At 40.1% G+C, this 26,593-nt stretch overlaps 1 protein-coding gene and 1 long non-coding RNA gene across 3 annotated transcripts in view; one reads left to right on the top strand and one right to left on the bottom strand.

The window, feature by feature from the left end:
- LOC124300718 (GPI inositol-deacylase) overlaps positions 1 to 26,593 on the bottom strand; it is a 239,856-nt gene that overhangs the window by 132,669 nt on the left and 80,594 nt on the right. Inside the window, exon 3 of one of the 2 annotated variants that reach the window (XM_046755045.1) lies at positions 24,042 to 24,152. The exons of the other annotated variant lie outside the window; for it this stretch is intronic. Within the exon in view, the coding sequence (XP_046611001.1) occupies positions 24,042 to 24,152 (111 nt within the window). The remainder of the gene's footprint in view (positions 1 to 24,041; positions 24,153 to 26,593) is intronic. 2 annotated transcript variants of the gene reach the window in all.
- On the top strand, positions 21,635 to 22,222 carry LOC124300735 (uncharacterized). Its single transcript, XR_006907314.1, has 3 exons — positions 21,635 to 21,752; positions 21,885 to 22,044; positions 22,140 to 22,222. It is a non-coding gene; the product is annotated as an uncharacterized LOC124300735 (long non-coding RNA).

Raw genomic sequence — 26,593 nt, 5'->3', positions numbered from 1 at the left:
GCGAACGCAGTGTGTTTAGGTTTTTGTCTTTATTGCCTTTTTTGTTCTATTTATTCATCAATTACCAACACGCATTTATGTAATTGGAAGTGTCATCTCATATGAGGTAATTTCTCTTTTATACTTGTTTCAACACCTTTGCATATTATTTACACCAATATGTCTTATTTTGTCAAAACCTATTTGTACATTATTTTATTTTATTTTGTTCGTGACAGATATTTAAATAAAATTGTTCTGAGGAGGGCCCCCACCAGGGCCGAAACGTTAACACGATAAAAAGTGTTTTGAGTTGTGACCTTCATATCCAAAAATAACTTTAATCAACGAAACAGTTTATTTTGAAGATTCGTTTTATTTCTATAATAATTACTTGTTATACCAAAGAAACGTCATAACGGAAAGCGAAAAGTATGGTATTCCACGAGATCGAATGTATATATTTTATTTATTGACGCGCCATTGCTTTTCATTATGTTTTGTACCGTAGATTTTGCTGATTTTCCAATACGCCTCATCTATCAATTTCTAATATACTCCTGCACGTCTAACTCAATTTTTTTGATTTACTAATTTTCTTTTGAATATTTATCGATGCACGTAACACTTTCAATTTTTCCTGGCAAGGTTGAGAGGTTGGGACGGGATAGTGTGGGTCACTTCATCGCAGCGACTTCCACGTGGTGAGACCTGGGTCATTGATGGCAATGTATTTAGTAGGGATGCGCGATTCTAGATCGATCCACTCAAGAATCGAACTTTTGGGTCGAGAAAATAGATCTTTTGTATTGATACTTTATAAATCGATTTATTCTAGAATCGATTCCAAGTCTGCAAGGATCGGATTAGGTTCTTAAATCTTCGATTAAAAAAAGTTTTGAAAGTCTATTTTGGCGTTCTGTATTTGATGGATAATATAGGTTTGAGAATACAAAAGAATCGACCATTTTCTAGCGCTGAATAAATGTAATATCACTACTGATAAAAAAGCCTTCCCACCTAGTCGGCTGGATTTGTATAATATGTATATAAGAACTATTGCTGTGATAAACAAATATGACCCAAAGCAAACTATTGTTAAATATCAAAACTTTTGAATAAGTACTACATTTGTGTGACACGATTTTTAATCTCCAATATAGCTATCGGTTTCCAGTTGAACTAAAAAGTAAAAATAACGATCAATCTTCTGAAGATCAATCTTTTGTATCCGATTTTTTGGATGAATCGATTTTTCTAAAATCAATTCTAATCGATTCTGAGAATCGATCTTTTGGTTAATATCGCGCATCCCTAGTATCTCTCTTGTAATATTTTTCACTCTACTGCAACGAGTTATACAATAGATCTCTTGAAAACACGAAGATTATTCAATGATTTCTGTAACTTATTATTATTTGCATAAGCAATAAATATTTGAAATAATATGTATACGTGCCAACCTCTCCTTGGATAAACGTATCCTAATCTCATCAACCATGCGAAACTCATACGAGCTTCTAATTATATTCTTCGCACGTCTGAACTTCAGAACGTTCAAGTGCAAGCGGCCTGGTCCCAACGGAGTGCAGAGTGGGGGGCCATAGCACGCGAGGGGCATAGACTTAAGTCTCGCCCACTTTTTCCCTTGGCCGCTTGGCTTGAGTTGCGCGGGAAGCCAAAGCCCGCGCGAGCTTGGTAGGCAACGTCCTTGAAGAAACTTGATGATATTAGGTGGGGCCTGCCCAAACGTCGTTTAAAAATATAATTAGTAGATATACAAGGCCGGTTATCTGTAAAAACACCTTCGTTACCGACCAAGCCGACCAATCCGCCTATCCGTGCATCCCAGACGCAAGCCCTTGAACGTTACCCCCACTATCGTAAGATAGAACGTGCTCTGCCGACCGTTCGTCGGTGAGAAAATCTCCCAAATGACCACAATCGTCGGTAAAAAATCCCCCAAATGACCATGATTGTCGGTAAAAAATCATCCAAATGACCATGATCGTCGGTAAAAAATGCCTGAAATTGCCGTGGTGTTACCCCTTGTGGGATAAGTTGTGCTCTTTGTCGGTAAAGAAAATCATGCTCATCGAGCGGGATCGATAACTGCATCACCGAGCGCACTCCGTGAATCCTCGGGCATTCGAGCGGACTCCGTGGATCCTCGAACGTTCGACCGAGAATCCTGACGTGTGTCAGGTTTTGAGAGCTTCTAGAAGGTTCGAGAAGATTCTCACGGCCTTGAACGAATCTAGACTGACAAGCAATTCGTCCGACATGTTTCGACTCGACGACGAGCGGCATGCGGTCAAAGGATTTCGGTGCGATGTTGAATTTTAGACAAACAATTCTCGGAATCGTCCGACGAAAATAATACTCGGAATCGTCCGACGTGTTTCGACTCGACGGTGAGCGGCATACGGTCAAAGGATTTCGGTGCAACGTTGAATTCTGAAAGACCCGCTCTGGCCTTGAACGAATTTTAGACAAACAATTCTCGGAATCGTCCGACGAGTTTCGAATTGACGGCGAGCGGCCTGCGGACAACGAATTGCGGTGCAATATCGAATTCTGGCAGGTTCTGAAATTTGTATGCGGCTGATTCGACCCTGAACGAATGTAGGCTGACAAACAATGCGTTTGACAAGTTCCGACTTGACGGCGAGCGGTCCGGGACCGTGAGTAAGAGCTTCTTTGACCCTGAAAGATTCTCGGAATCGTCCGACGAAAACAATACTCGGAATCGTCCGACGAGTTTCAACTCGATGGTGAGCGGCCTGCGGACAACGGATTGCCGTGCGACGTTGAATTCTGGAAGGTTCTGAAATGAAATTTTAACTAGCAGGACGGAGGTTCTGAATTACGGTTGATATTAACGATGCAAAATATTTTATTGAAAAAAACAACTCAAGATTACAGTTTTACATGAAATTCATAATGCTGATAGATGGGTGTTCTTACTCGACGGTATCGTACCCATGCTTTAGGCAATGAGAATGAATAACTGTTCGAGTAGATACCGATTGTATTTTGTGTTTGAGTAAAAAATTTCGCAGCAACAATACGTTTTGAGCTGCACAGTTTGGACGTAATATAGCGTGATGCGTACAGTTTGAATTCGTGTCTGACATTTTATTCAATTTCTGCAACGACGGACAACCCAAATCTATCTAATCAACGAATTCAACTTCTTCACCCAGAATTTTCTGCAGCCAACTTTTCTTCTCCAAACCTTTTACGTAAACTGTTGAAGCGTCACGCAGCGACATACATTCGATGGTGAAGTCGAGCTTCTCGAAAGGTAAATCACCACCTTCCCGGGATAGTCCATGATAATTCCGTGACAGCCACAAATTTTCGCTTCTTCGTGGAGCGAGTAAATAATTCCAATCGTACGGAGGTTCGAAGAGAAAAATTGACGGGTTGGTGTCTTCGTCGAGTGACACAACTGCCAACTCTTTTGGTGTAAAACCGGGACCCGGTCTTCTGAATCCTTGTACGTCGACTATGAACTCCATCGTGAAAAATACTGAATCGATTGTCACATCGTTCAAGGTTTTTATACCAATTTCCTCACCCCACCACTCCCCGTAACGCTCCTGGAGAACGATATCTACTAAGCCTATCACAGTTCCATGTGTAACTCTAGCGATTAATTCACTCTCACAGCTTTCTCTCGTACATGAGGCGTCCGAAACTTTTTCACCAAATTTTAAGAACTGCCTTACTATCTTCCACGCGCTGCAGTTTCGTTCGAGTAATATCTTGAAATTTTTTTCGTTGGAGAATATTGCATACGGTTGTTCACGAATTTTCGGCAATGTGTGTGAGTCACGTCGGTGTTTACCCATAAAAGAGACCGTGCCAGCGTGGAGCAGTCATTCTGAAGCGGGCTTTGCAACTTCATTTTTGTCAAGTGCGTGATAGAAAGAAGAAGAAACATGGATTCCGAAAGGTGTTTGATATTAATACAAATTATGGAAACGGCGTTCAAGATTTTATCTGGAAAATCGTCACCGGTAGAGATTGCAAAATAGATTCCATTTGGAACCCGAAACCAGGCTTTTGAATAAAATCTTACGCAACAACGCTTCAACGATTGGGGAGAAGACGAGAATTTTGACTACGATTGGAATTCTGAAATCGTTGATAGTCAAATTTGAACAGTTTCAAAAAGTGGGTCACGGATTGCGACGCCGACAAGTACGGTGGGAAGATTTGGAGACAGCTTTCGAAAGTCGAATTCGAACGGGAGCCATTATCAATCTGCGGCATGAAGATTTGAACAGGTTTTTTGGAAAATGCGAAAGACCATGTCGTTGCAAGACTGAAGAAAATGCTACGAAAAGCGGGAAGTTTAAAAGCAAACTGTGTCTTGTGTTGTAAATTCAATGTAACGAAAAACGCTGGACTTGTTGAAGGAATAAAATATTTTAACACCAGAAACCAGGTCATCCTCCAGCCAGCTGACATACACGGGTGGTTCGAAGAGAACGTAAAGCAAAAAGTGTTGACCAAGGTGGAAGATTTTCAAGAGAGAAACTCTGGTTGGTCGCTGACTGAAATAATCAATTTGACTGTGAATATTAACAAGTACGTGCCACTACGAGGCGGTGGGTTCACATACACACCACTACCCAAATATATTCGAGATAAAAAGGCTGTCGTCAACATCCGTAACAGCGACTCGTATTGCTTTCTATGGTCGGTCACCGCAGCCCTCCTTCCAGCCAACAACAAAAATCCCGAAGAAATCACTTCATAACTACATTTCAGCTCAGTGCTCCAATACGACGGTTAAGTTTGCATTTTCCAATGTCTCTAGACCAGATTCCAAAATTTGAGAATCTTAACAAACTTTCAATTAGCGTTTATGGTATAGATAGTGCGGAAAAACAAATGCGCAGTGAAATTGTACTCATTTATCTAAGCTGAAACAAGCCTGATAAGCCTACAATCCATCTTTTAGTAATAGAGTCTGAAAACGACGATAACGATGAGGGTATGGAAAATATTGAAAAGAATGTAACACATCATTTTGCATGGATTCGAAATTTGTCGAGATTGACAAGTTCCCAAATTTCCAAACGCTGACATCAGACGTGGTTGTGCGATAGGTGTCTGTCTCATTTTGATTTCAAAAGATGTTCGTTAAAGCACCGAGTTGATTGCATGAATTCGAACAAAACCAAAGTTATCTTACCAGCAGAAGAGGACAAGATTCTCAAATTTAAAAATTTTCAACACAAAGAAACCGTTCCGTTCTGCGTTCACGCAGATCTAGAATGTTTACTGCAGCCCACACATGAAAGTTTTGGGAAAATAAAACAATTTATCAGAAGCATCTTCCGTATAGTATAGCTTACTATCTGCATTGTGCGTTTGACGATTCGCTTTCAAAATTCAAAATTAATCGCGGAGAAACTTGCATATAATGGTTTGTGAACGAGTTAAAGGAATTGGCACTTTCGTTGGGAGGGATACTACAAGACTGTTGTACCGATGGAACCACTAAATTTCAATCAGATCAACGAATTTGATTTATCGGCGGTCTATCATATTTGTGAAAAACCGTTTACACCCACAGACGTGAAACATCGGGATCACTGTCATTTCACGGAAAAGTACCGTGGTGCTGCTCACCGCAGCTGTAATCTAAATTACCAAAATTCGCACACTATCCCAGTGATATTCCACAATCTGTCGTGCTACGAATCGCATTTTCTGATCAAAGCCCTGGCAACGTCATTCGAAGGTACTGTTAAACTATTACCTGTCAATGAAGAAAACTACATTTCCTTCACTAAATTCGTTAAGGAAACGGATGTAACGTTCCGTTTCATAGATTCGTACCGTTTCATGCCTACCAGCCTCGATAAATTATCATCGTATCTGGACGATTGTCAAAAAACAATAACACGTAAATTCTGCAGTGGCTTGAACAAATTTCGGTTACTGACTAGGAAAGTTGTCTTTCCGTACGAATACATAGACAGTTGGGAGAAGCTCGAGGAGAAACATTTACCAGCAAAGAACAGTTTTATTCAAAATTGAATGACCGGAATATATCAGACGACGATTACGAAATGGCGTGCGACGTATGGCAAACTTTTAACGTCCAAACTTTGGGAGAGAATTCGGACTCGTGTTTACAGACGGACGTGTTTTTATTAGCCAACGTTTTTAAAAATTTGCGACAGGATTATTGGTCGACGTACAAACTGGACCTATTACGTTACTACACAGCGCCCAGTCTGTCGTTTGATGCAATGTTAAAATGTTCAGGCATCAAACTCGAGCTTCTCACCGACATAGACATGGTTATGTTTATCGAAAAAGGTATTCGAGGTGGTGTATCACAGTGTTCGAACAGATACGCAAAGGCCAACAATAGATATATGGGAAAGGAATTCGATCCTGAGGTCGAAGAATCTTATCTCGTGTACTTTGACGTAAATAATTTGTACGGTGCTTCTATGAGCTTTGCTCTGCCATACACTTCCTTCGAATGGGTATCAGACTTCAGACAATGCGACGTTCTTACCATCTCGGACGATGCGGAGTTTGGTTACATGCTGGAGGTAGATTTGGAATATCCTGCGAAACTGCATGAAACTTATAAAGATTTACCATTGTGTCCGGAGCACTATGTACCTCCGATTTCAAACAATAAACAGCCAAAATTGAAGCCCACGCTATTTTCCAAGAAAAACTACCTTGTTTACTACAGCGTTTCGAAACAATGCTTACAATTAGGCTTAAACTTTCCTAAAATTCACAGAGTTCTCAAATTCAAGCAAACCCCGTGGCTCAAAAAATATGTAGATTTGAATACCGATTTGCGGAAAAAATCACACAACGAATTCGAGAGAAATTTTTACAATCTGATGAAGAATGCGATTTTTGGCAAAACAATAGAAAACGTGCGAAAGTACAAAGATGTTCGATTGATCACCGAATGGGATGGACGGTACGGTGCTAGAGTTACCATAGCCAAACCTAATTTTCACAGCTGCACCGTATTCGACAAACAGATGATTATCGTCGAAATGAGTCAGACGAAAGTCAAATTGAATGAACCATTGTATGCAGGTTTCTCCACCCTGGATCTGTCTAAAACATATATCTATGATTTTCATTGTAATTATATTAAGCACAAATTTGGCAACCGAGCAAAATTAATGTATACGGATACCGACAGTTTGATTTACAACTTCACCGTCCCCGACATATACGAACATATGAAGGAGGACTTCCATAAATTCGACACGTCTGATTATCCGCTTGACAACGTTTATGGAATGCTTCGAGCAAACAAAAAAGTTCTCGGCTTGATGAAAGACGAGAATAACGGGAAAATAATGTTGGAATTTGTAGGATTACGAGCTAAATTGTACGCATTCCGAGTCTTGGGAGATGAAAAAGACAATAAACGTGCCAAAGGTGTCAGAGGATCAGCGTTGAGAAAAAAAACTTTCAACGATTATTTGGAATGTCCGTTGATACGTGAAAATTTGTCCTCAAATCAGCATTTGATATTGAGTCGAAAGCATGAGGTATACACCGTAGAACAGCAGAAAGTGGCACTGAGCTGGAATGACGACAAGCGGATCGTGTTTCAAAACACAACCGACACGCTGCCGTGGGGTTACAAGCCTGCACCTTAGCTTTGTAATTACCGTGTCGTAATCTATGTAGGACTTACGTTATAACTGTACCATGATTTATAAAATATTATTACGTAGGATGGTGAATAAGAACGCTCTGAAATATAAAAAATTGTACAACGATGCATATGTCTGTCGATCGTCTAAAAAAATAAAGATGCATACTTGTTATGTGTCGGGTATAAAATAAAGAGACACACACGTTTTTTACAAAAAAATTCATTTAATCAAATGTTACATGTCCGATTCGTTTATCCAACTGTTGTGTGTATTGTCAAAACACAACCATTTAACATATATTTTTCTTCCACGCTTCTTGAGCACCTCCTCCACCAGATAGATATCCGGATGTTAAACCTTGAGGAACTCTTGTCTGTAAAAACCACCAGCGATGGGTTGATCTTGGTAGTCTTTGAGCTTGTACGTCACAGGATGAGTTTTTTCCACTCGACTCATCGTGAATATTTCAGTCGTCCAACTGGGAGTGTAACATATATTTTTCTTTCACGCTTCTTGAGCACCTCCTCCACCAGATAGATATCCGGATGTTAAACCTTGAGGAACTCTTGTCCGTAAAAACCACCAGCGATGGGTTGATCTTGGTAGTCTTTGAGCTTGTACGTCACAGGATGAGTATCTTCCACTCGACTCATCGTGAATATTTCAGTCGTCCAACTGGGAGTGTAACCTTTCTCGAAGACATTTTTGAATTTGCTGATTCGAACTTTGTCGTCGGATTCGAATTTTGCCGATATGGTAGGTATCGCTGGGAGCTCTCCGTACGCCTGACGTGATAACAGCCTTACGTTCTCAACGGTGACATCCGACGGTTTCATTCTGATGGTTCGGTGTTTGGCGTTGTTGTAAGCCAAAACCAAGTCAGATAAGATGTCGAGCCACTTGTAGCTTCCTTCCATGCTGAACCGTGTCCACATTTTACCTTTCAGCGTCCGATTGAAACGTTCACAGATCGAAGCCTTCAAATCAAGGTGCGTGGAGTAAAGTTTGATTCCGTCACGTGTCATAAGCGATTCAAATTTCGAGTTGTAAAATTGCGTTTCTCTGTCGACGTGTAAATTTTTCCGTACTCGTCCTTGGACAAGCACAGACTCCATTGCCTTCGTAACATCATCTCCAGATGTGCTCTTTATCGGTATAGCCCACGCATACTTTGAAAAGATATCAATGACTGTGAGCATGTACTTGTAGCCTATGTTTTGTCCAGCGTACAACGTCATATCAACAAGATCCGCCTGCCAGGTCTCGTCGATGCCGCGCACGTCTACATGACGACGCGGGTAATTCCGGCGTGCAGGCTTATGCAGTTCCGTCACCAGTGCTTGCTTTTTCTCGTTCCTATTCCAACGCTCTTAGTCTGGTGTCCAATTTGGAAATGATGTCAGCGTTTCGAATCGACTGGTCTCTGCCTGTTTTAAAGTCTGTGTACAAGGTATCCAAGGCTTTCTCCGTGGTGATCTCCGAAACTTTGATCATTTGATCAAGGTTGTCGATTTGTTTTTGCAGCACGCTGAATTTTCGTCTCAAGGTTTCTCAAGTTACAGCATTGTTCGGCTCTGCGGGATCTGCGACATTGCACAGTCTCTTGTTCCGTATATCGTAATGCCCGTCCGCTGTTATTTGAAACCCGACACCCGGAGGACCGCGAGTGCTCGCAGCTGTGTTTTTATTCAGCTGACGTCCAAACACGTCGACGCTCATCTTGTAAATGATTGCAGAGTCGACGAGAATTGGCTAATAAATGATTCCGGCTTCCCGTAATTCTTCCAGAATCGACATAATTTCATTATTGTGACTTGTATTCACAGCCGCCTGAGATGCCATAAGCAAACGAAGACGTTCCACCAGCTCGTTAGCTTCGTCCCAGAAAATATAATCTGTTTTAACACCTTGTCGAGTAACCCAAGCCTGAGGTAGCAGAACACCTTTGCCCGTACGCTTCGACATCTGTGACGATGGGGATACGCCTTTGCCTGACGTAGACATATTGAGCAGCTCAGCAATTAGATGCTTGAATTTGGCGCTCTGAGCGTTGCGGATAGGCTCGGTGGCGCTATAGTACTTTTTGTGAGCATTTGATGCGAGAAGAATATTTCTGTAATTCTCCTTGTCGTTGCGGGTAACGTAAGCGCTGTTGGGCATGTTTTAAACAGCAGCTCCAGCAGTCCCTGAGTTTTCGGATAGAGCGTGCCGCCTATGCGAAAGGAATCGAGCTTGAAGTTTATCGGTGAGTCACCAACCAGCAGCCCGGCAGTAGAAAGACTCCGTACCCCGTACACGGTATCCAACTCGTGCTGTCTTTGTTCATCGTTGAGCATCTCAAGATATTTATTTTTTGATCTCACCGACGGTTCCATGACAGTTTGATCCTCTTCCTCTGCAGTTGCAAAAGAATCTTCTGCTTCCATTTCGTTCTTCGGCTCATCCTCCGTTTCAGTTTTGAGTTCTTCCTTCACCTCTTCCTTGACAAGTTTCGTGCCTCGAGAAACATTGACTAATTCCTGCAGCGGGGTGACCACAGGTTTGAAGACGTCCTTCATTGTTTCCTGCAGCGACTGTTTTCCCGTCTTGAGGATTCTGTGCTTACGACGAATCGCATTACTCGCTTGAGCGATACACGATGCAAGACTTCTTTTTCCTCACGAATTTCCTGCATGTTTACACAACTAGTTCTGGAAAGCTACTGTTTCGTCGCCTTCGAAGATCGTGTATTTTATTCTTTTGTCATGTTTATAAAATTGTCTAATCCCCTCCCATACCGACCATTACCGAGCTCTCTATCCTTGTCGATCACTATGAACCCATATTTGTCACCGTTCCAGCATGCTGCACACGAGTCTTTAAACTCTACGTACGACATATCGATGTTTACATGATCGTTGTACACATGTCTTAGATTCATCTCGTCTTGTTTGAATAAGACCAGCAAGTTGGTGTTTGTCGCGCACGAGATGCTCAGGGATTCGAGCGTACGTCTGACAGAGATAGAAACAGTTTACATCGTGATGTCTACCCATACGAAAGTACGCGCGTATGTTATCCTGCTTCTCGCACGCTACATCATCGAATATCATGATCGAGTTAGGTTGCGTCTCGTTCGGTGTAATGACGTGCTCATGCTCGTTAAAGGGGAAATATTCAACACCGTCGACATTTTCGAGCACTTGACTCTGAAACTTGTATTTCGGTTGATTTAGAGATTTCGAGTAAATGTACAGGTTTTCGAACCTCAAACTGTTCGGATGCGTTATAAGCGCAAATAATGCGTTGGTTTTGCCACAGTTAGATGGTCTGCAGAATACCGCACGTACACTACTCGGCAATAATTCGCCATGACGTTTTTTCCGTTTTGTACTCTGCTGCGTGAATTTGTCAAAATTCATCACGGGCAGCTTGGTCGATTCTGTCTGGAACTTCATTTTGAACGTGACTGGCTGGATTTTCTAGAAATGCATCGTTTAAAACAACTTTCTCTCAGTCGCAGAGCGGACATGATTGTGCACACACGTGATCGTGAGCGATCGTCAAAAAAGCGATCAAGTGGGAAAGGTTTGGTAAATAGCATTATCAACAAACTTCCGATCGAGTTGCATGTCCCCGGTTACTAATACTGCGGTCCGGGTACGAAGTTGACGAAAAGACTCGCGAGAGGTGATTCCGGTATCAATCCTCTCGATGCAGCGTGTAAGAAACACGATATGGCGTATTTGAAAAATCGTGAAAACCTTGAAGCTAGAAGCGTTGCGGATAAAATATTAGCCGAAAAAGCCTGGAAACGGGTTCTTGCAAAGAACGCAAATTCGGGTGAGAAGGTAGCCGCTTTGGCTGTAGCTAACACGATAAAGGTGACAAAAAAGTTAGGCATGGGGTGTCGAAAACCAAAGAACGTTTCCTTGAACAAACTCATACGAGCGGCAAAACAGTCTATGATTCGGAGCTACGACACGAAAACGAGCATCAAGTCTGCACTCAAAGGTGCTCGAGAAGCCGTGAAAAAAAAAAGTGGTAAACATAATGTGCGATCACAGTGCGTTCTACCGGTACCCTCAAAAGATGGCGGATTTCTACCTTTTCTCATACCTATTGTTGCCGGTCTCAGCGCTACGGGTGCGTTGGCGGGAGGTGCTGCGGGTATAGCAAAGGCTGTAAACGATGCGAGCACGGCTAAACGAGATGTGGAGGAAAGTCTTAGGTAAAGGTCTTCATCTCAAACCTTATAAAAAGGGTTTCGGTCTTCATCTTTCAAAAAACTAAATGTTAAGCTACCACGCCGAGCGTTAACCAACTGGGATTTGCTGAAATATGCAAAAATCATGAAAATTCCATACTTCCGAGGTGTCTTTATGCGCAACGAAATGCCCAAAACCGGACCACGTAAAAACGAGACAGCTGTAGTCAATCTCGACGATAAAGATTGCCCTGGGACACACTGGGTTGCATATAAGAAACGCGGCAGCGATGTAGTTTACTTCGACAGTTTCGGTCATCTTCAACCTCCGTTAGACCTCGTGAAATATCTCGGTGTTGGTAGCGTTAAGTACAACGACGAAAGTTATCAGGATTACGGTACATTCGATTGCGGACACTTGTGTCTGAAATTTCTAAGCGATGAGCTATATAAACATGACACGTAATTTAATAACGTCAGTCGAGCACTTGCAGTCATGGAAGATTCGTTTACATTTACGATATCGGCAACGTCTTCGATTCTCGAAGCGCAATATTTTCCTCCGATCGAACTTGCTTTGAACAAAAATTATGTTCTCGGTCTCGTCGAACTGTTAACCTTCAATTGCATTCCCAACGTTGATGTCGGTCACAATGAAATATACGTAGCCGATAAGGTAGTCACTATATCCACTGGCAGCTACGAAATTGAGGATATTGAAAAGTATGTTCAAGACGCGTTAAACTTCACACTTTTCGTAGCATTTTCTTCAGTCTAGCAACGACGAGGTGTTTCGCATCTTCCAAAAACCTGTTCAAATCTTTATGCCGCAGATTGATAATGGCTCCCGTTCGAATTCGGCTCTCGAAAGCTGTCTCCAAATCTTCCCACCGTACTCGATCGCTTCTTCGTCGGCTTCGTAATCCGTCACCCACTATTGGAAATTATTAAAATTTGAGTGTCAACGGTTTCAGAATTCCAATTGTAGTCTAAATTCTTGTCTTCTCCCCAATCGTTGAGGCGTTGTTGCGTGAGATTTTATTCAAAAGCCTGGTATTTTGGGTTCGGAATGGAATCTATTTTGCAATCTCTGCCAGTGACGATTTTTCAGATAAAATCTTGAACGCCGTTTCCATGATTTGTATTGATTCCAAACACTTTTCGGAATCCATGTTTCTTCTTCTTTCGATCACGCACTTGACAAAGATAGAGTTGCAAAGCTTGCTCTAGAATGACCGCTGTACGCTGACACGGTCCCGTTTATGGGTAAACAACGACGTGACTCACACATTGCCGAAAATTCGTGAACAACCGTATGCAATATTCTCCAACGAAAAAAATTTCAAGATATTTCTCGAACGAACCTGCAGCGCGTGGAAGATGGTGAGGCAGTTCTTGAAACTTGACGAAAAAGTTTCGTACGCCTCATGTACGAGAGAGAGCTGTGAGAGTGAACTAATCACTAGACTTATACATGGAACTGTAATAGGCTTAGTAGATATCGTTCACCGAGAGCGTTACGGGGATGTTTTACTTGGCCCCACGGTGTCAGTTTTACGATTTCGAGGCCTACGCACTAGTACAGTAGGGCAGAGTGAGAAGGATATATCCTTCGAACGTATTCGACAAGTGTCAACCACTTTATGATTTGGTATTAGTTTAATCGTGAACCTAAAACATATGAAGAAGCTGTACGAAGAGTGGGGTGCTCCGTCCGTCTGATGAATTCATTATTGGTTGAGCTTGCAAACCGTCAAGGTGGGTGATTGATATCAGTGCACTTATACAGTTTTTTTTCTTACCCTGAGTGTACAACAACAATGTTTTGATTTTACTTGAGTGAATGGAAATAATTTAACGTAAATGCGATTTTTTTCAGATTATTTTCAAGAAAAAAAAATGGAGTACGTAAACATTTTACGACATGTGCGGGTGCCTATAGAGTGGATACGATTTTCTGGTACAATCAGTAAGGTTGGCAACGAGAGTGCACATGGAGAACGGTGACCGTAATTACGATAACAACCCTCGAAATGACGTTATCGTTTACTAGGTGGGTGTGGCGGCCCGCCTGGTACGTGATGAAGAAGAGGATTCTCTGTTTCAAAAAATGTAAGAAAAATTTTTATTTAATTTCACAACTTTTAGAACAAATTTATTCTCTTTTTTTTCTATTTAACAACGAAAACCTTGGAACTTTTGTGATACATACATGTCTTACGTTTCTAAAATATCATTTCAAACTTTTGGAACAAATTTGATAAATACTATTGTGTGCGTGAGTGATACATCATATCTTAATTTTTCAAAATTATTGTACGTTTCAAAGAGCTGTCAACAAGAGCATGCAACGTAGTAGTAGTGGTAGTAGTAGTACATCTAGTTAATGTACAGCAAAACAAAATAAAAGCTTTGTGAAAATGTTTATACAATTTTCTTAAACGTTATGAAACGTAGAATACTTGGAAACTTCTTCGAAAGTTTTTTTTTGTCAAGTTTTTGAAATTGGTTCTTGATCACGTTCAGTAGTCGCACGGTCCATGCTGGTAAGAAGGAGACGCTGCACACGTTGTCTAGGTACGGTGTACAAATTAGGCGAGAGTCGACGCATCTTTGAATTCAATTTGGCCGTACTGGCCACCCAGATACTGCAAGAGCAACCGCTCCTCCTCCGTCGTTTGCACCAATTTCTGGTATTGGGTCTCGTCTTCGTTCAGCAGTCGCACATTCCGTGCCGGTAAGAATACGCTGAATTCGTCGTTCAGATCTGTGACGACACGCTGTCTAAACCTCGTTTGGACTCGTCGAATGTTGGTGACATTGTAGATTCTGAAAATTCCTAGCTCCGTCAATTTCTTCGTCGGTGAAAATTCGTTCATGCTCGCAACTTTGTTGAGTTTTGTGAAATTAATTTTTTTTTTTTAATGTTTAGCAGTTACGTGTTCCATAATAAATTCAGATTTGCGAACTTTTTCGTCACTTTGTTGAGTTCTGACTTATAGTTTATAACGGTTTTCAAGTCGTGAATATTTTTTAGGAACAGATCGATTCGCTGTTTTAGTTGTGCTTTATTTGAAATTCCCCTCATGAGAGCTAAAGATGCAAGACTGTCTTTCTGACCTGAAATTCAGCCTTCTATAGTCGTATTCTTCCCACCAGGTACACAGAATCCTTGAAAAACTTCTAGAAGCTACCGAAATGATGTGTCTTTGATTGTACGTTAGAACCTTCCAGAATTCAGCGTCGCACCGCAATCCGTTGTCTGCAGGCCGCTCACCGTCTAGTCGAAACTCTTCGGACGATTCTGAGTATTGTTTCCGTCGGACGATTCCGAGAATCTTTCAGGGTCAAAGAAGCTCTTTCTCACGGTCCCGGACCACTCGCCGTCAAGTCGAAAGTTGTCGAACGCATTGTTTGTTAGCCTACATTCGTTCAGGGTCGAAGCAGCCGCATAAAAATTTCAGAACCTTCCAGAATTCGACGTCGCACCGCAATCCGTTGTCGGCAGGCCGCTTGCCGTCAAGTCGAAACTCGTCGGACGATTCTGAGTATTGTTTTCGTCGGACGATTCCGAGAATTGTTTGACTAAAATTCGTTCAAGGCCAGAGCAGGTCTTTCAGAATTTAACGTCGCACCGAAATCCTTTGACGGTATGCCGCTCACCGTCGAGTCGAAACATGTCGGACGAATTGCTTGTCAGTCTAAATTCGTTCAAGGCCGTGAGAATCTTCTCGAACCTTCTGGAAGCTCTCAAAACCTGACACACGTCAGGATTCTCGGTCGAACGTTCGAGGATCCACGGGGTCCGCTCGAACGCCTGAGGATTCATGGAGTGCGCTCGGTAATGCAGTTATCGATCCCGCTCGATGAGCATGATTTTCTTCACCGACAAAGAGCAGAATTTATCCCACAAGGGGTGACACTACGGCAATTTCAGGCATTTTTTGCCGACGATCATGGTCATTTGGAGGATTTTTCACCGACGATCATGGTCATTTGGGAGATTTTCTTACCGACGAGCGGTCGGCAGAGCACATTTTATCTTACGAGAGTGATGGTAACCTTCAAGGGTTTGCGTCTGGGGTGCACGGATAGGCGGATTGATCGGCGGATACGCGGCTTGGTCGGTAAAGAAGGTGTTTCTATCCAGAACCCGCCTTGTTATACTGCTCTCGTCGTTAGTTCCGGGTGGGGCTAAGAGAGAGACACGAATATAGACAAAGAAACAAAAGATGGCATTTGCCACCTTGGATTTGAAAATTAAGAAGTTATGACTTCAGATTCTTGATCAGCCATTCCGAAATCCCCCGAATGACTAAATTCAGGCCAAAATATTGAGCAGAAAGATATAAGATATAAAACTTGACGTTCACCATTCCGGATCCGCCATTTTGAATTTTGAAAATCTAATGCCGGATTCGTGATCAGCGACCTCGAAAACCCCCGAGTACCAATTTTCATTGAAATCGGTGCAGATGAAAAATGTGTGACTGAAAGGGTTAAACTGATCAGACCACCATTTTTGAGGGATCAAAACAATTTCCGGAAGCAGAAGCTGTTTCAACCCGAAATATTGCCAGTGCAAGAGTGCACATTGAAAGGGTTGATCAGCGAATTAAGACCTTCTTCGTATTGAGCTCAAAAATGCCTATGTGTCTTACAAGGTTGAGGAAAGGGTCTAGCCGGATAAGAATGGTGAATCTGCCCCCACCAAAATTTGTGGCACCGATTTTTTTCCAAGTTCCTGACATAAAAAAAAATTTTTGTGCAAAATTACAGCTTTCTACATCGATTCCGAGGGGTTTTTCTGACGAAAAAACGTGTTTTTTCGATTTTTGCGGTTATTAAATACTAAGAGGCAACCGAAAAATCTAAAAAAATTCTGAAAAAACAGCAACATGTTGAAATTCATGGAAAAAATATTTGCAACTTTTTTTTATGCTAAAGCCTACTATTAATCATCGAATCTTCCTTTAGAAAATATATTTCATAGTGTATATGTAAGTTTGATGGCCTCCAAACTTATTGTTGGTCGTTTACATGCGTGAGTCCTAGGACTGGTCAGCTTAGCGTAGGCATTACGAACGACTGGACTCCAAAGGAGCAGTCGTGGATAAACTATGCTGCGCCATAGTGGCACTCATTTCCAACTTGTAGAATACCAACAATTTGTGTTGATTTAGGTAAGATCTGTATAGTGGTATAAGTTAGTCATAGTTATATACATTGTACTAAATATTCCTTTAATTATAGCGATTATTCACTGCAACAACACGTGTTGGTTATCTCAACCTGCCCAACAATCATCATTGTTAAGTCTCTACAATAGAAAACTTCTATATTTTGCTACTATTATGACAAAAATTGACGTGATTTTACTATCAATTTCCTGCAAATTAAAAAAAAGAGTCTCAAAATTCGGCCTGCAACACGTTGAAAAAAAATAAAACGACAAAAATTTCACATTTTTCGATAAGAATCCATAGATAAATCATTCTTTGGGTTAAATTATCGGGTTATCATGGCTGGAGTAGTTGTGAGACATAACAAACAGATGTAAACAATATGATTTTTACGCTGATTTTGGATATGTTGGAATTTTAGACGTCGATTAACAAGATTGAAATGGAGTTTGTCCGATTTTTTACAATTACATGGATGAAAAAATCAGCATAGCTGTCCGTAAGCTGCACAGCTCAAGTAGCGCCGCTTGTGTGAATGTATTGAACTGCATTGAACCTCGAAATCGATCTAGATACTTCGGACACCAGGGCCATTTTCCTACGTATTTCTTTATTTCTCCATCGTGACAGAGTGAATCATTTGTCTCATCCTACACAACTAAATTGACACACGTCGTAATCAAATGTGTGGTGCACGCACGGCACGCGCATCGACTTTTCGGGATACAGCGTGCAACTGAGCGCACGAAACTTGTATTCCCCAAACAGCGAAAATGAGGCGCGCGAACCTTCTCGACGTAACGGGTGAGCGCGAGACGCAGGGGACTTGTGTTACGCCGTGTTGTGCGCCCCCACCATTCAGCGAAACCCCGCATATGTTTCCGAACGTAAATAAAAACATATAAGCGGAGCGCTCACGCGCCTGCTTAGTCATTTCACTTCACGATTTCAACTCGTCAACTACGATCTGCTCAGTGAGAATATTCAGTGCAAGTCCTAGTCAGTGCTTAGCTACAATGTATGAATTTCTATCCATTCTATACGATACTCGAGACAAAGAATGAAACAAAAATAGCCGTGCTGTTGGTAAGAATTTTATCAATGTTTCGTCCATCATTAAGCATGGGTCTCGCAGTGAAAACAAGATTTTCATACTAGAAGTTATGCACCCACACAACATCTTAATTTCAAGTTATTGGTTTCAGAATAACTTATGAGCGATTGATCAACATCAGTAATACACCATGTCAACGCCTCAAGTAAGCTCGGATTCAACAACAGATCCGACGAGATGTGCATACTGTTCTCGAATGCTTAGAGCATTAAAGGGACAGCGAAAAAGAATAACGATAATGGCGAATGTTCGGAATATTCTGTAAGAATAGGCAAAGTCTTGAAACTTGGGGATATTCTCTGCATTCATCGCAGGTTGATTCCAAACAGCAAAAGTAATAGAGATAGCACCGAATCATTATCGACATCTGGCTCAAGAGAATCAGGACCACCTCAAGCAACAGTGTTTGGTGGATCTCGCCAATGTTCTATGCCAAAAGTTGATGATGAAGATTCAGACCCCTATGAATTGCCAACGCAGACATCTTCACTTTCTTTACACTCATCTCAAAGGACTTCTTCACAAAAATCTTCTACAGTGATACCTTCACAAAGTTCCACAGACACTCTATCACAATCATCTACTGGCAACCCATCATTTCTAGTGCAGGAGCCAGTCAATGTCGAATTGGTAGAAATGCCTTTTCAACGGGTAGTGTCAACCCACAAATACTGCTTTCTTTGTGACTCAACATCACCAATCGTCACTGTCCCTTCTGAAGCTCGATTGCAAGCATTCCAGAAAAGGAAGATCTTAATTCGTAAGGGAAATCGTTGTTGCCCAACTAATCTGATAAAAAACAAATTCTATTCAGATGATCTAGCTGCGTTGAAAATACATGCTGGTAACAGTATATTGAAGTATCAGACTTGACTTCTTTCCTTAATGACTTGTTGAATGGCCAAGAATTAAAGCATCAAATTAGGGATGGTACTCTATCTGATCAACGTCTGGAAGCATTGACTGGTCTTAGTTACGCAAATCTGAATGAGCTGTCTGGGAAAATGAAATCGATGAGGAATTCCAAGACCCGTAACATTTTGCAAGCATCGGTAGTGTTTCTTTTCAAAATGAGGACTGAGAATTCGAATAGTATAATTGCATCTGTACTAGGGCTTGATCGTGACCAACAAGTTTCAGATTATTGTGCAGAAGTCGTGAACTCTTTTGAGAAAGATATTTTACCAGAGGGTTTTAGATATTTTAGCAAATCAAGGGATGATCTTGTGGAACATCAAACTTCGGATACAGTTAAGAAACTGTATGAGCTCGAGGACCAATTAGTGATGATATTTGATGGAACTTACATTCGGCATCAAAAGAGTACGAACAAGAACTATCAACGAAAATCGTATTCTGGACAGAAAAAGGTCCCATTATGTAAACCTTTTACTATTTGCACGACGAACGGGTACATTGTTGAGATGCAGGGGCCTTTTGACATTACTTAAAACGATGCCGAAATAATGAAAATACTGCTAGACAATCCGAATGGTCTCCAACGAATCATGGGCCAGGTGACATTTGTGTAGTTGATCGAGGATTCCGAGACGTGGTGCAGCAATTAGAAAAGAGAAAATATAAAGTACTCATGCCAGCATTAAAAGGACAACGTAGTCAGCTCACAACTGAAGAGTCAAACAACTCTCGATGGGTTATAAAAGTTCGTTGGGAGGTCGAAGCAGTTCACGGCATCCTTGGCCAGAAATATAAGCTCCTTCATCACTCTTTAGATAATAAACTTCTCCCAAAGGTTCAATCACTCTTCAGCATTGCTTGCTATCTGAATAATATCTTTGGAAAGAGGTTGAATTCTGATGTTGGCATTAGGGATGATTTTATTGAGCAGATGAAGTCTAGGCGTAATAGCGAGAATTCATTGGCAGAAGAGGCAGAGTTGGAGCGTTGGAATCGCCGAAAAACGCAATTTCAGCAATTAGCATCAGCTGATTTGCTTGATTTCCCGGAGCTGACCGAAAAGGAATTGAAGATACTCTTTACTGGTTCATACCATCTATCTCAAGCAGTATCTTACCTTGCTGAAATGATGGACGAGGATGGAAATATTGCACTCAATTATTTGAAGTGATTAGAAGATACAAATCACGAAATCGTTCAAGTTCTTGTGAGGTCGAGACACATTAATAGCAAAACTTATAAATGCTACATTGAATGTACTCGTGATTCCCAAGGATCTTCTGGAATTTGCCGTTATGTTTGTGATTGTCCAAATGGCAAACGAATCGTTGGTTGCTGTTCACACATTACTGCGATCGTTTATATCTATCTCATGCTCGATATCTCTCGAAAATCATAAGACCAGCTGAAATCCTCACAGGACTCTTTGATGTAGAAGAGATCAATGCCGTAATCAACAGTGATAGCGATGAAGATTAAATATGTAGCAATATAAATAGTAGGAGTTAATGCTTGATCAATGACATTTATAGAAACTCGAATTACACTTATTATACTAATAACATTTATTAATAAACTCAACTTAGCAATAAAATTCTACTGATTACATCTGTTTGTTATGTCTCACAACTACTCCAACCATGATCACCCAACAATTAAACCCAAAAAATGATTTATGTATGGATTCTCATCAAAAAATGTGAAATTTTGTCGTTTTATTTTTTTTCAATGTGTTGCAGGCCGAATTTTGAGACTTTTTTTTTAATTTGCAAGTAATTGATCGTAAAATCACGTCAATTTTTGTCATAATAGCAGCAAAATATATGTACACTATGAAATATATTTTTTAAAGGAAGATTCTATGGTTAATAATAGGCTTTAGCATAAAAAAAAGTTGCAAATATTTTTTCCATAAATTTCAACATGTTTCTGATTTTTCAGAATTTTTTTAGATTTTTCGGTTGCCTCTTAGTATTTAATAACCGCAAAAATCGAAAAAACACGTTTTTTCGTCAGAAAAACCCCTCGGAATCGATGTAGAAAGCTGTAATTTTGCACAAAATTTTTTTTTTACGTTAGGAACTTGGGAAAATATCGGTGCCACAAATTTTGGTGGGGGCAGATTCACCATTCTTATCCGGCTAGACCCTTCAAAATAACTAGCTTTTCAATCATATCACACAAGAATATTTCCTAGAAAACGTCACTTACTTATGAAAGCTACGGCTTTCAGAAGCGTTGTGTTCCACTTTACAAATTATACACTTTTTGACCATAGTGCTATTTTTCGGGGAAGGCAACACGAATCAGGTTATGTTTGTATCAACAACGTTCAAAAACTTTGGGCACGCCAACGCATGCGTGATTAGACAAAGATAACCAAACTCACTAGTTGCTGTCTTTCTTTTCATCGCGTACTGGTTTTCACTTCGAGCGCTCCTCGCTGTGAGCCGCCGCTTGGAGGGGAGCTGCGAAACGATCGCAGCGCACGTGGTGGCGACTAGTGAGTTGAGCCGGCGTGTGTGTGGTAGCATTTTGTATGAGAAATAATAAACAGTATGTGGAATTACACTTGTTCTGTTGTTAACTGCAAAAATAACGGTAAAACTAGTGATTGTATATTTTACAAGTTTCCAACTGCATCACATAAGATAGGTCAAAGGCAAAAATGGATTGCTGCTGTGAAAAGAAAAAAGTAAGTAACATAACCTTATTTTCGTTGCCTTAGTTTTCTATATTTTTAAAACAAAGCCAACTATATCAATAGGTGAACTGTTACGCTATCTGCATGAAACACTACATAAATACATAAGTATTATTGTTTTTTTTAGTCCTGATTGTTCAAAGTGGACTCCAAAAACTCATCACGTAATATGTAATACTCATTGGCAAGAAAAAATTAGATGATGCTGCGAGTCCAAGCTACGCGCCAACTCTATTCCCTCCTGTTTATCATGCAAAGCAAGTAAATGAAAGAGCTGTTTTAAGCAGGTAAATATATGAAAAGTAAAAAAAAAATTATAAAATTAAATAGTATATACATTTATATTTATATAATAACATATGTAGGTGTCTATTAATTATAGGTACAATCGACTCATTAACCGAAGAAAGACTATTCACAAGCATAACATCGGAGTGAATTGTGATACTGGAAATCAAGTTAATGATGACTCTAATAATCTTGTCAATAATAGTGGACGTGAACCTATGGATGTAAGCAGTGCAGAAGTAATTTTAAAAACTGATCAAGAGTGTCAAGGAGATTTTGTTAATTCTGCTGGTATCGAACAAACAAAAACTCTCACTTGTAACAGATATATTTACATGACTATTTACTGCGATGCTGAAGTTCAAACTGAAATACCGGAAATTGCTACTCTCAAAACTATTGTGATTAAGAAAAAAAATTAAAGATGAAGAGGTACAATGCGGCACATCGTTAACAGATAGAGTAGATAAGTCGGTTGGTTTTAACGAGGCTGTTGTTGAATAAAACAGAAAACAGCGTAGTTTCTGTGGTTTTCCATTTATTAAGACCGATAAAGATTTATTAGATATTGCTGGAGTGAACTTCCAGAACTTTAATTTTTTATGAAGCATATTATTCAGTAACATCGTAATCAACAAAAATAATGACTGCTCACGTTTAACTGTACTTTATATGGCTCAGAAGATGCGGATACTTGTCGAACAACTTCAGCTTGAATGAACAAACTTTCTCCATTATACCTGTATTCTTGCATACTCCGAACATGATCGGCTTTAAATAGATTTATGCGTTTTAGTTCCGTTGCAGGTTGAAAGTTTATTTTGTGTATGATTTTTTCAAATCCTGTCCTTATTAAAACATCCATGACTACGGATTTTTCCATTAAAAAATTATTTATTATATATTAATAGTATACATGACAGTTTTTTAAGTATCAATGTTGTCTATCTATCCATGTGTTAATATATACTTGTTTTGAACTTCTTAACCTACGAATTATCACTGAAAACTTAGTTTTAATTACTTCATAACTATATACTTACATATTTTCTACTGGAGTTTCAACTCGTTATTATTTTCAACTTTTTACTTTACTATTACAATGAAAATATCACTTATTTACTAATATTTTGCTTATTTCGATATTTATCAGTATTACTCTAATGCAAATAAACACGCCAGCTGTTTAGCTTCTGAAACAGCTAGGTGGCGGCACGAGTGAGGCTCACAGCGACTATTCTTATATCTCTATGGAACTACATCGCCGCCAGGAACAGAGTTTGACAGCTGAAACTCGGAGTGGCCAGCCTGCACGAACAGCCGATAAAACTCGCGTATGCGCATTGACTGTATAGTTTCTAGAGATTGTCCCGGTATAACATATATATAGACACACATATATGCGTGCGATAGTTGAGTTGGTCATGCGGCGTTGCCAAATTGATTTTCAATCAGCTCGTGTAGTCCGTCGCGTTCAGAAACCAGTGCGATTAACTCGATATTTCTCTTTTATTTCATCGGTAACCCTACATTTAATGTACATCAATTTATTACCTGTAATCTAAAGTTGCATGTGTTCATTTTTCATCAACGAAAGTTGGAATTATCACGTACAAAAAAATAAAAAACCTAACCTCGGTACCCCTCACGCCATAACACATGTGTTAAAAGTATACAAAAATTGTGATTTTGAAATTAAATATCTCAGTTTCTAGACGGTAAATCGTTGTGAAATTTCACCAGAAGTTGGATTTTGCTCTGAATTTCGTGTTCACAAAATTTCACGTAGCTAAGTTGGAAAATAAATTTCACGTGAGAAACGATAATACCTCCTTAAATGAGCGAGATCGGGATTGACTTCACTTGGGTGTACTATAAACCACTCACTTATAACATTATAATTGTGATATTTCTCTAAAAGATGGTTTTTTTGGTCCATCATTGAAATGACACATACTGAAATAACATAACGAAAGTAAGACATTGGCCTCCTTACCACCATACAACGCAGAGTATTCTCCTTGCAGATCAACGGTGAAATAGTCAAAATGAAAGGGAGTCCCATCCTTGAGACTTTTCCTCAAACTAATCGATGCCAATGATCTCACTGTGAACATAAATAATCAGAAATAACATGTGGCATAATACTCTTTGCTTCGTGAAATTGGATGTTTGGCTGAAAATTATACATAAGCCCACTTTTGAAATATCTAAAAAAAAATGGTGCCAGATTGTGCTAGATTTCTGCTAGTTTGTGACGTACTTCGTTTCGTCAAAAAGTTTGTATACCAAGAGAAAAAAAAAGGAAACTTAAAGTGTAGAAGAGAAAATTGGAATAGGTTATGCCAGGCTTGTGCCAGCTTGAGTCGTACACTGTTCTTCTAAAAACTTAGAAAGAACTCAAAAAATACCAAAAAATATATGAGAAAGTACAGATATTCAATACCCAGCCAAGCACTTCCAAGATTTCGCAACTTTCTCGGTAGTGCTGGTTTGTGCCAACTTGTGCTGTACCTTGTTTTTCCAAATACTCGAAGAAAACTTGTGTCATCCCGAGAAACCTTAAAAATAAATAAGGAAATTGAAAAAATCCGAGCCGTACGCTTTTGAGATCTCGTAATTCTTTCAACTATGTCGAATTGTGTCAAGTTGATGTCAACTGGTGCTGCACTAAGGTTTTCTTTTAATGCAAAAGACATCGAAAAGTCCAAACTCACAAGGAAACTGCCTGAAGTGCCCCCCCCCCCCCCCCCTCCCGATTTCGACCATTTGAGTATATGTTATTCTTCACCAAAATCTAAGCGGCCCGTATTTTTTTTTTAACGGCGGAAAAACGGTTTAAAGGGGTGAAATCAGCCCCCAAAGTTGGGCATCCTCAGTTGTTGTTTCATAGTTTCGCATACTTCCAGTTAACATATTTGAATGAAAAAACGCATTTTGGCCGGTTACGACGGGGTTGAATAGTCGAAGATTATAGAGAGTGAGAGTTAAAAAATTTGTATAACTAAAAAACTATTGTGCAGATTTTAAAGAAATTAATTGCATTTGAAACAGCAGAAAAAGTAGAGGATACGTGTTATTGCGTTTTTCGAAATAACGTCACTTAAGGGGTGAACTACCCTTGTACACGTTCAGCCGAATTCCCATTAGAATCGCACTATTTCCTTCAGTTCGTCTTATTTAACATTAAAAAGCTCTTTCCAAGCAACAATTCAGGAGTTTCTTCGTTTCAATAAATTTCGGATGCATTTACAACAAAAACTACTCCCACAATTTGCCGAACAGTTTCTGGCATAGTTTCTTTTACGATCATGAAATCTTCCAGAGCCCGGTATTTTATTAGTTTGTGAGGTTACTGGAATCGGCTTCCGAGCGTAGAATTTTGGAATCAACATGGCTAATGCTCTAAACATATAGGACTTTGGTTATTATTTTTTTCCAAAACATTAAAAGAAATCGGAAAGTTGATATGGAATGGCTTGGATACTATGGAAGAAATGTAAGTTATCTTGTCACGCTGATGCACCGAATTAATTAAATTTTGTTTCGGCGAAGTTCTAATTTTATCTGCCTGTTGCGACGTATCATGTGAGACATATGATACCAATGAGTCAGATTTTGTGATTGACTGGCGCGTAAAAAACATTAGAGGTCAAAAAATTAAAATAGCTTGACCCCACCGCTCTCGCGACTGTTTAAATTCTTACTGGAGTTTCGGGCGGCTAGTTCAATAACTGCAGTCATTGTATGCTGCCAGCTTTCAGTTCATATTCTTAAATCGGCCGTGGTGTATTTGTATCAGTTGTTTGTGACTTGTATGTAATTGAGAATTTGAAAGTGCATTAATGCGTTCCCACCACAAAGACGACGATCAATTCTTTCAACGTTATACAGTTACTTCTGACAACATTTCAAGCGATGAATATTGCTCAAACGCCCATAAGTAATGAGGAAATACAGTTGAAAATTCATTTTGAAACTATATTGTTAATTTTTTTTCATCATGTGGTTGGGTGAACGTTTCAAAAAATAACGGTTGGATGCTTTGAATAGATGTTTTTTTATTTATCAGTAACTAGGGGCTTCACCCCTGCGCGCTTCGCGCGTCAACCCCACCTCGGCGCTACGCGCCTCACTATTTCCTTAAACAGTGTCTGTTAGACAGATGAAATTATTTATGCTGATTTAATGACAGTTCTGCAACTGTTGATCGGTCGTTTCAATGCCTTCAATGCGATCAACCCGACATTGCTATTGGCTCCCTATGCAGGTCTGCTAAGATTGTTTTCGTAAACGAATCCATTCACATGTACAAAACCCCCGATGCTATGCATCCCCAATTGGATTTGGCGACTTATTTTGCTATAGTTATTATTTTCCCCATAGTAGAAGAAATTCATAGCTTTGTTATAAGTAGAATTTCTATGGCTTCAGACAAATTAAAAACTCGTTATGATATTCGAGCCAGGGATATAAAATTTAATCCCGGAGACTCTGTCTGGCTCTTTCAACCTCGAAGACAGAAAGGACGATGTCCGAAACGACAAA

The sequence above is a fragment of the Neodiprion virginianus genome, chromosome 3, assembly GCF_021901495.1.
Source record: "Neodiprion virginianus isolate iyNeoVirg1 chromosome 3, iyNeoVirg1.1, whole genome shotgun sequence".
In the NCBI taxonomy this organism is placed as follows: domain Eukaryota; kingdom Metazoa; phylum Arthropoda; class Insecta; order Hymenoptera; family Diprionidae; genus Neodiprion; species Neodiprion virginianus.
This window is presented reverse-complemented; position numbering and strand designations above follow the sequence as displayed.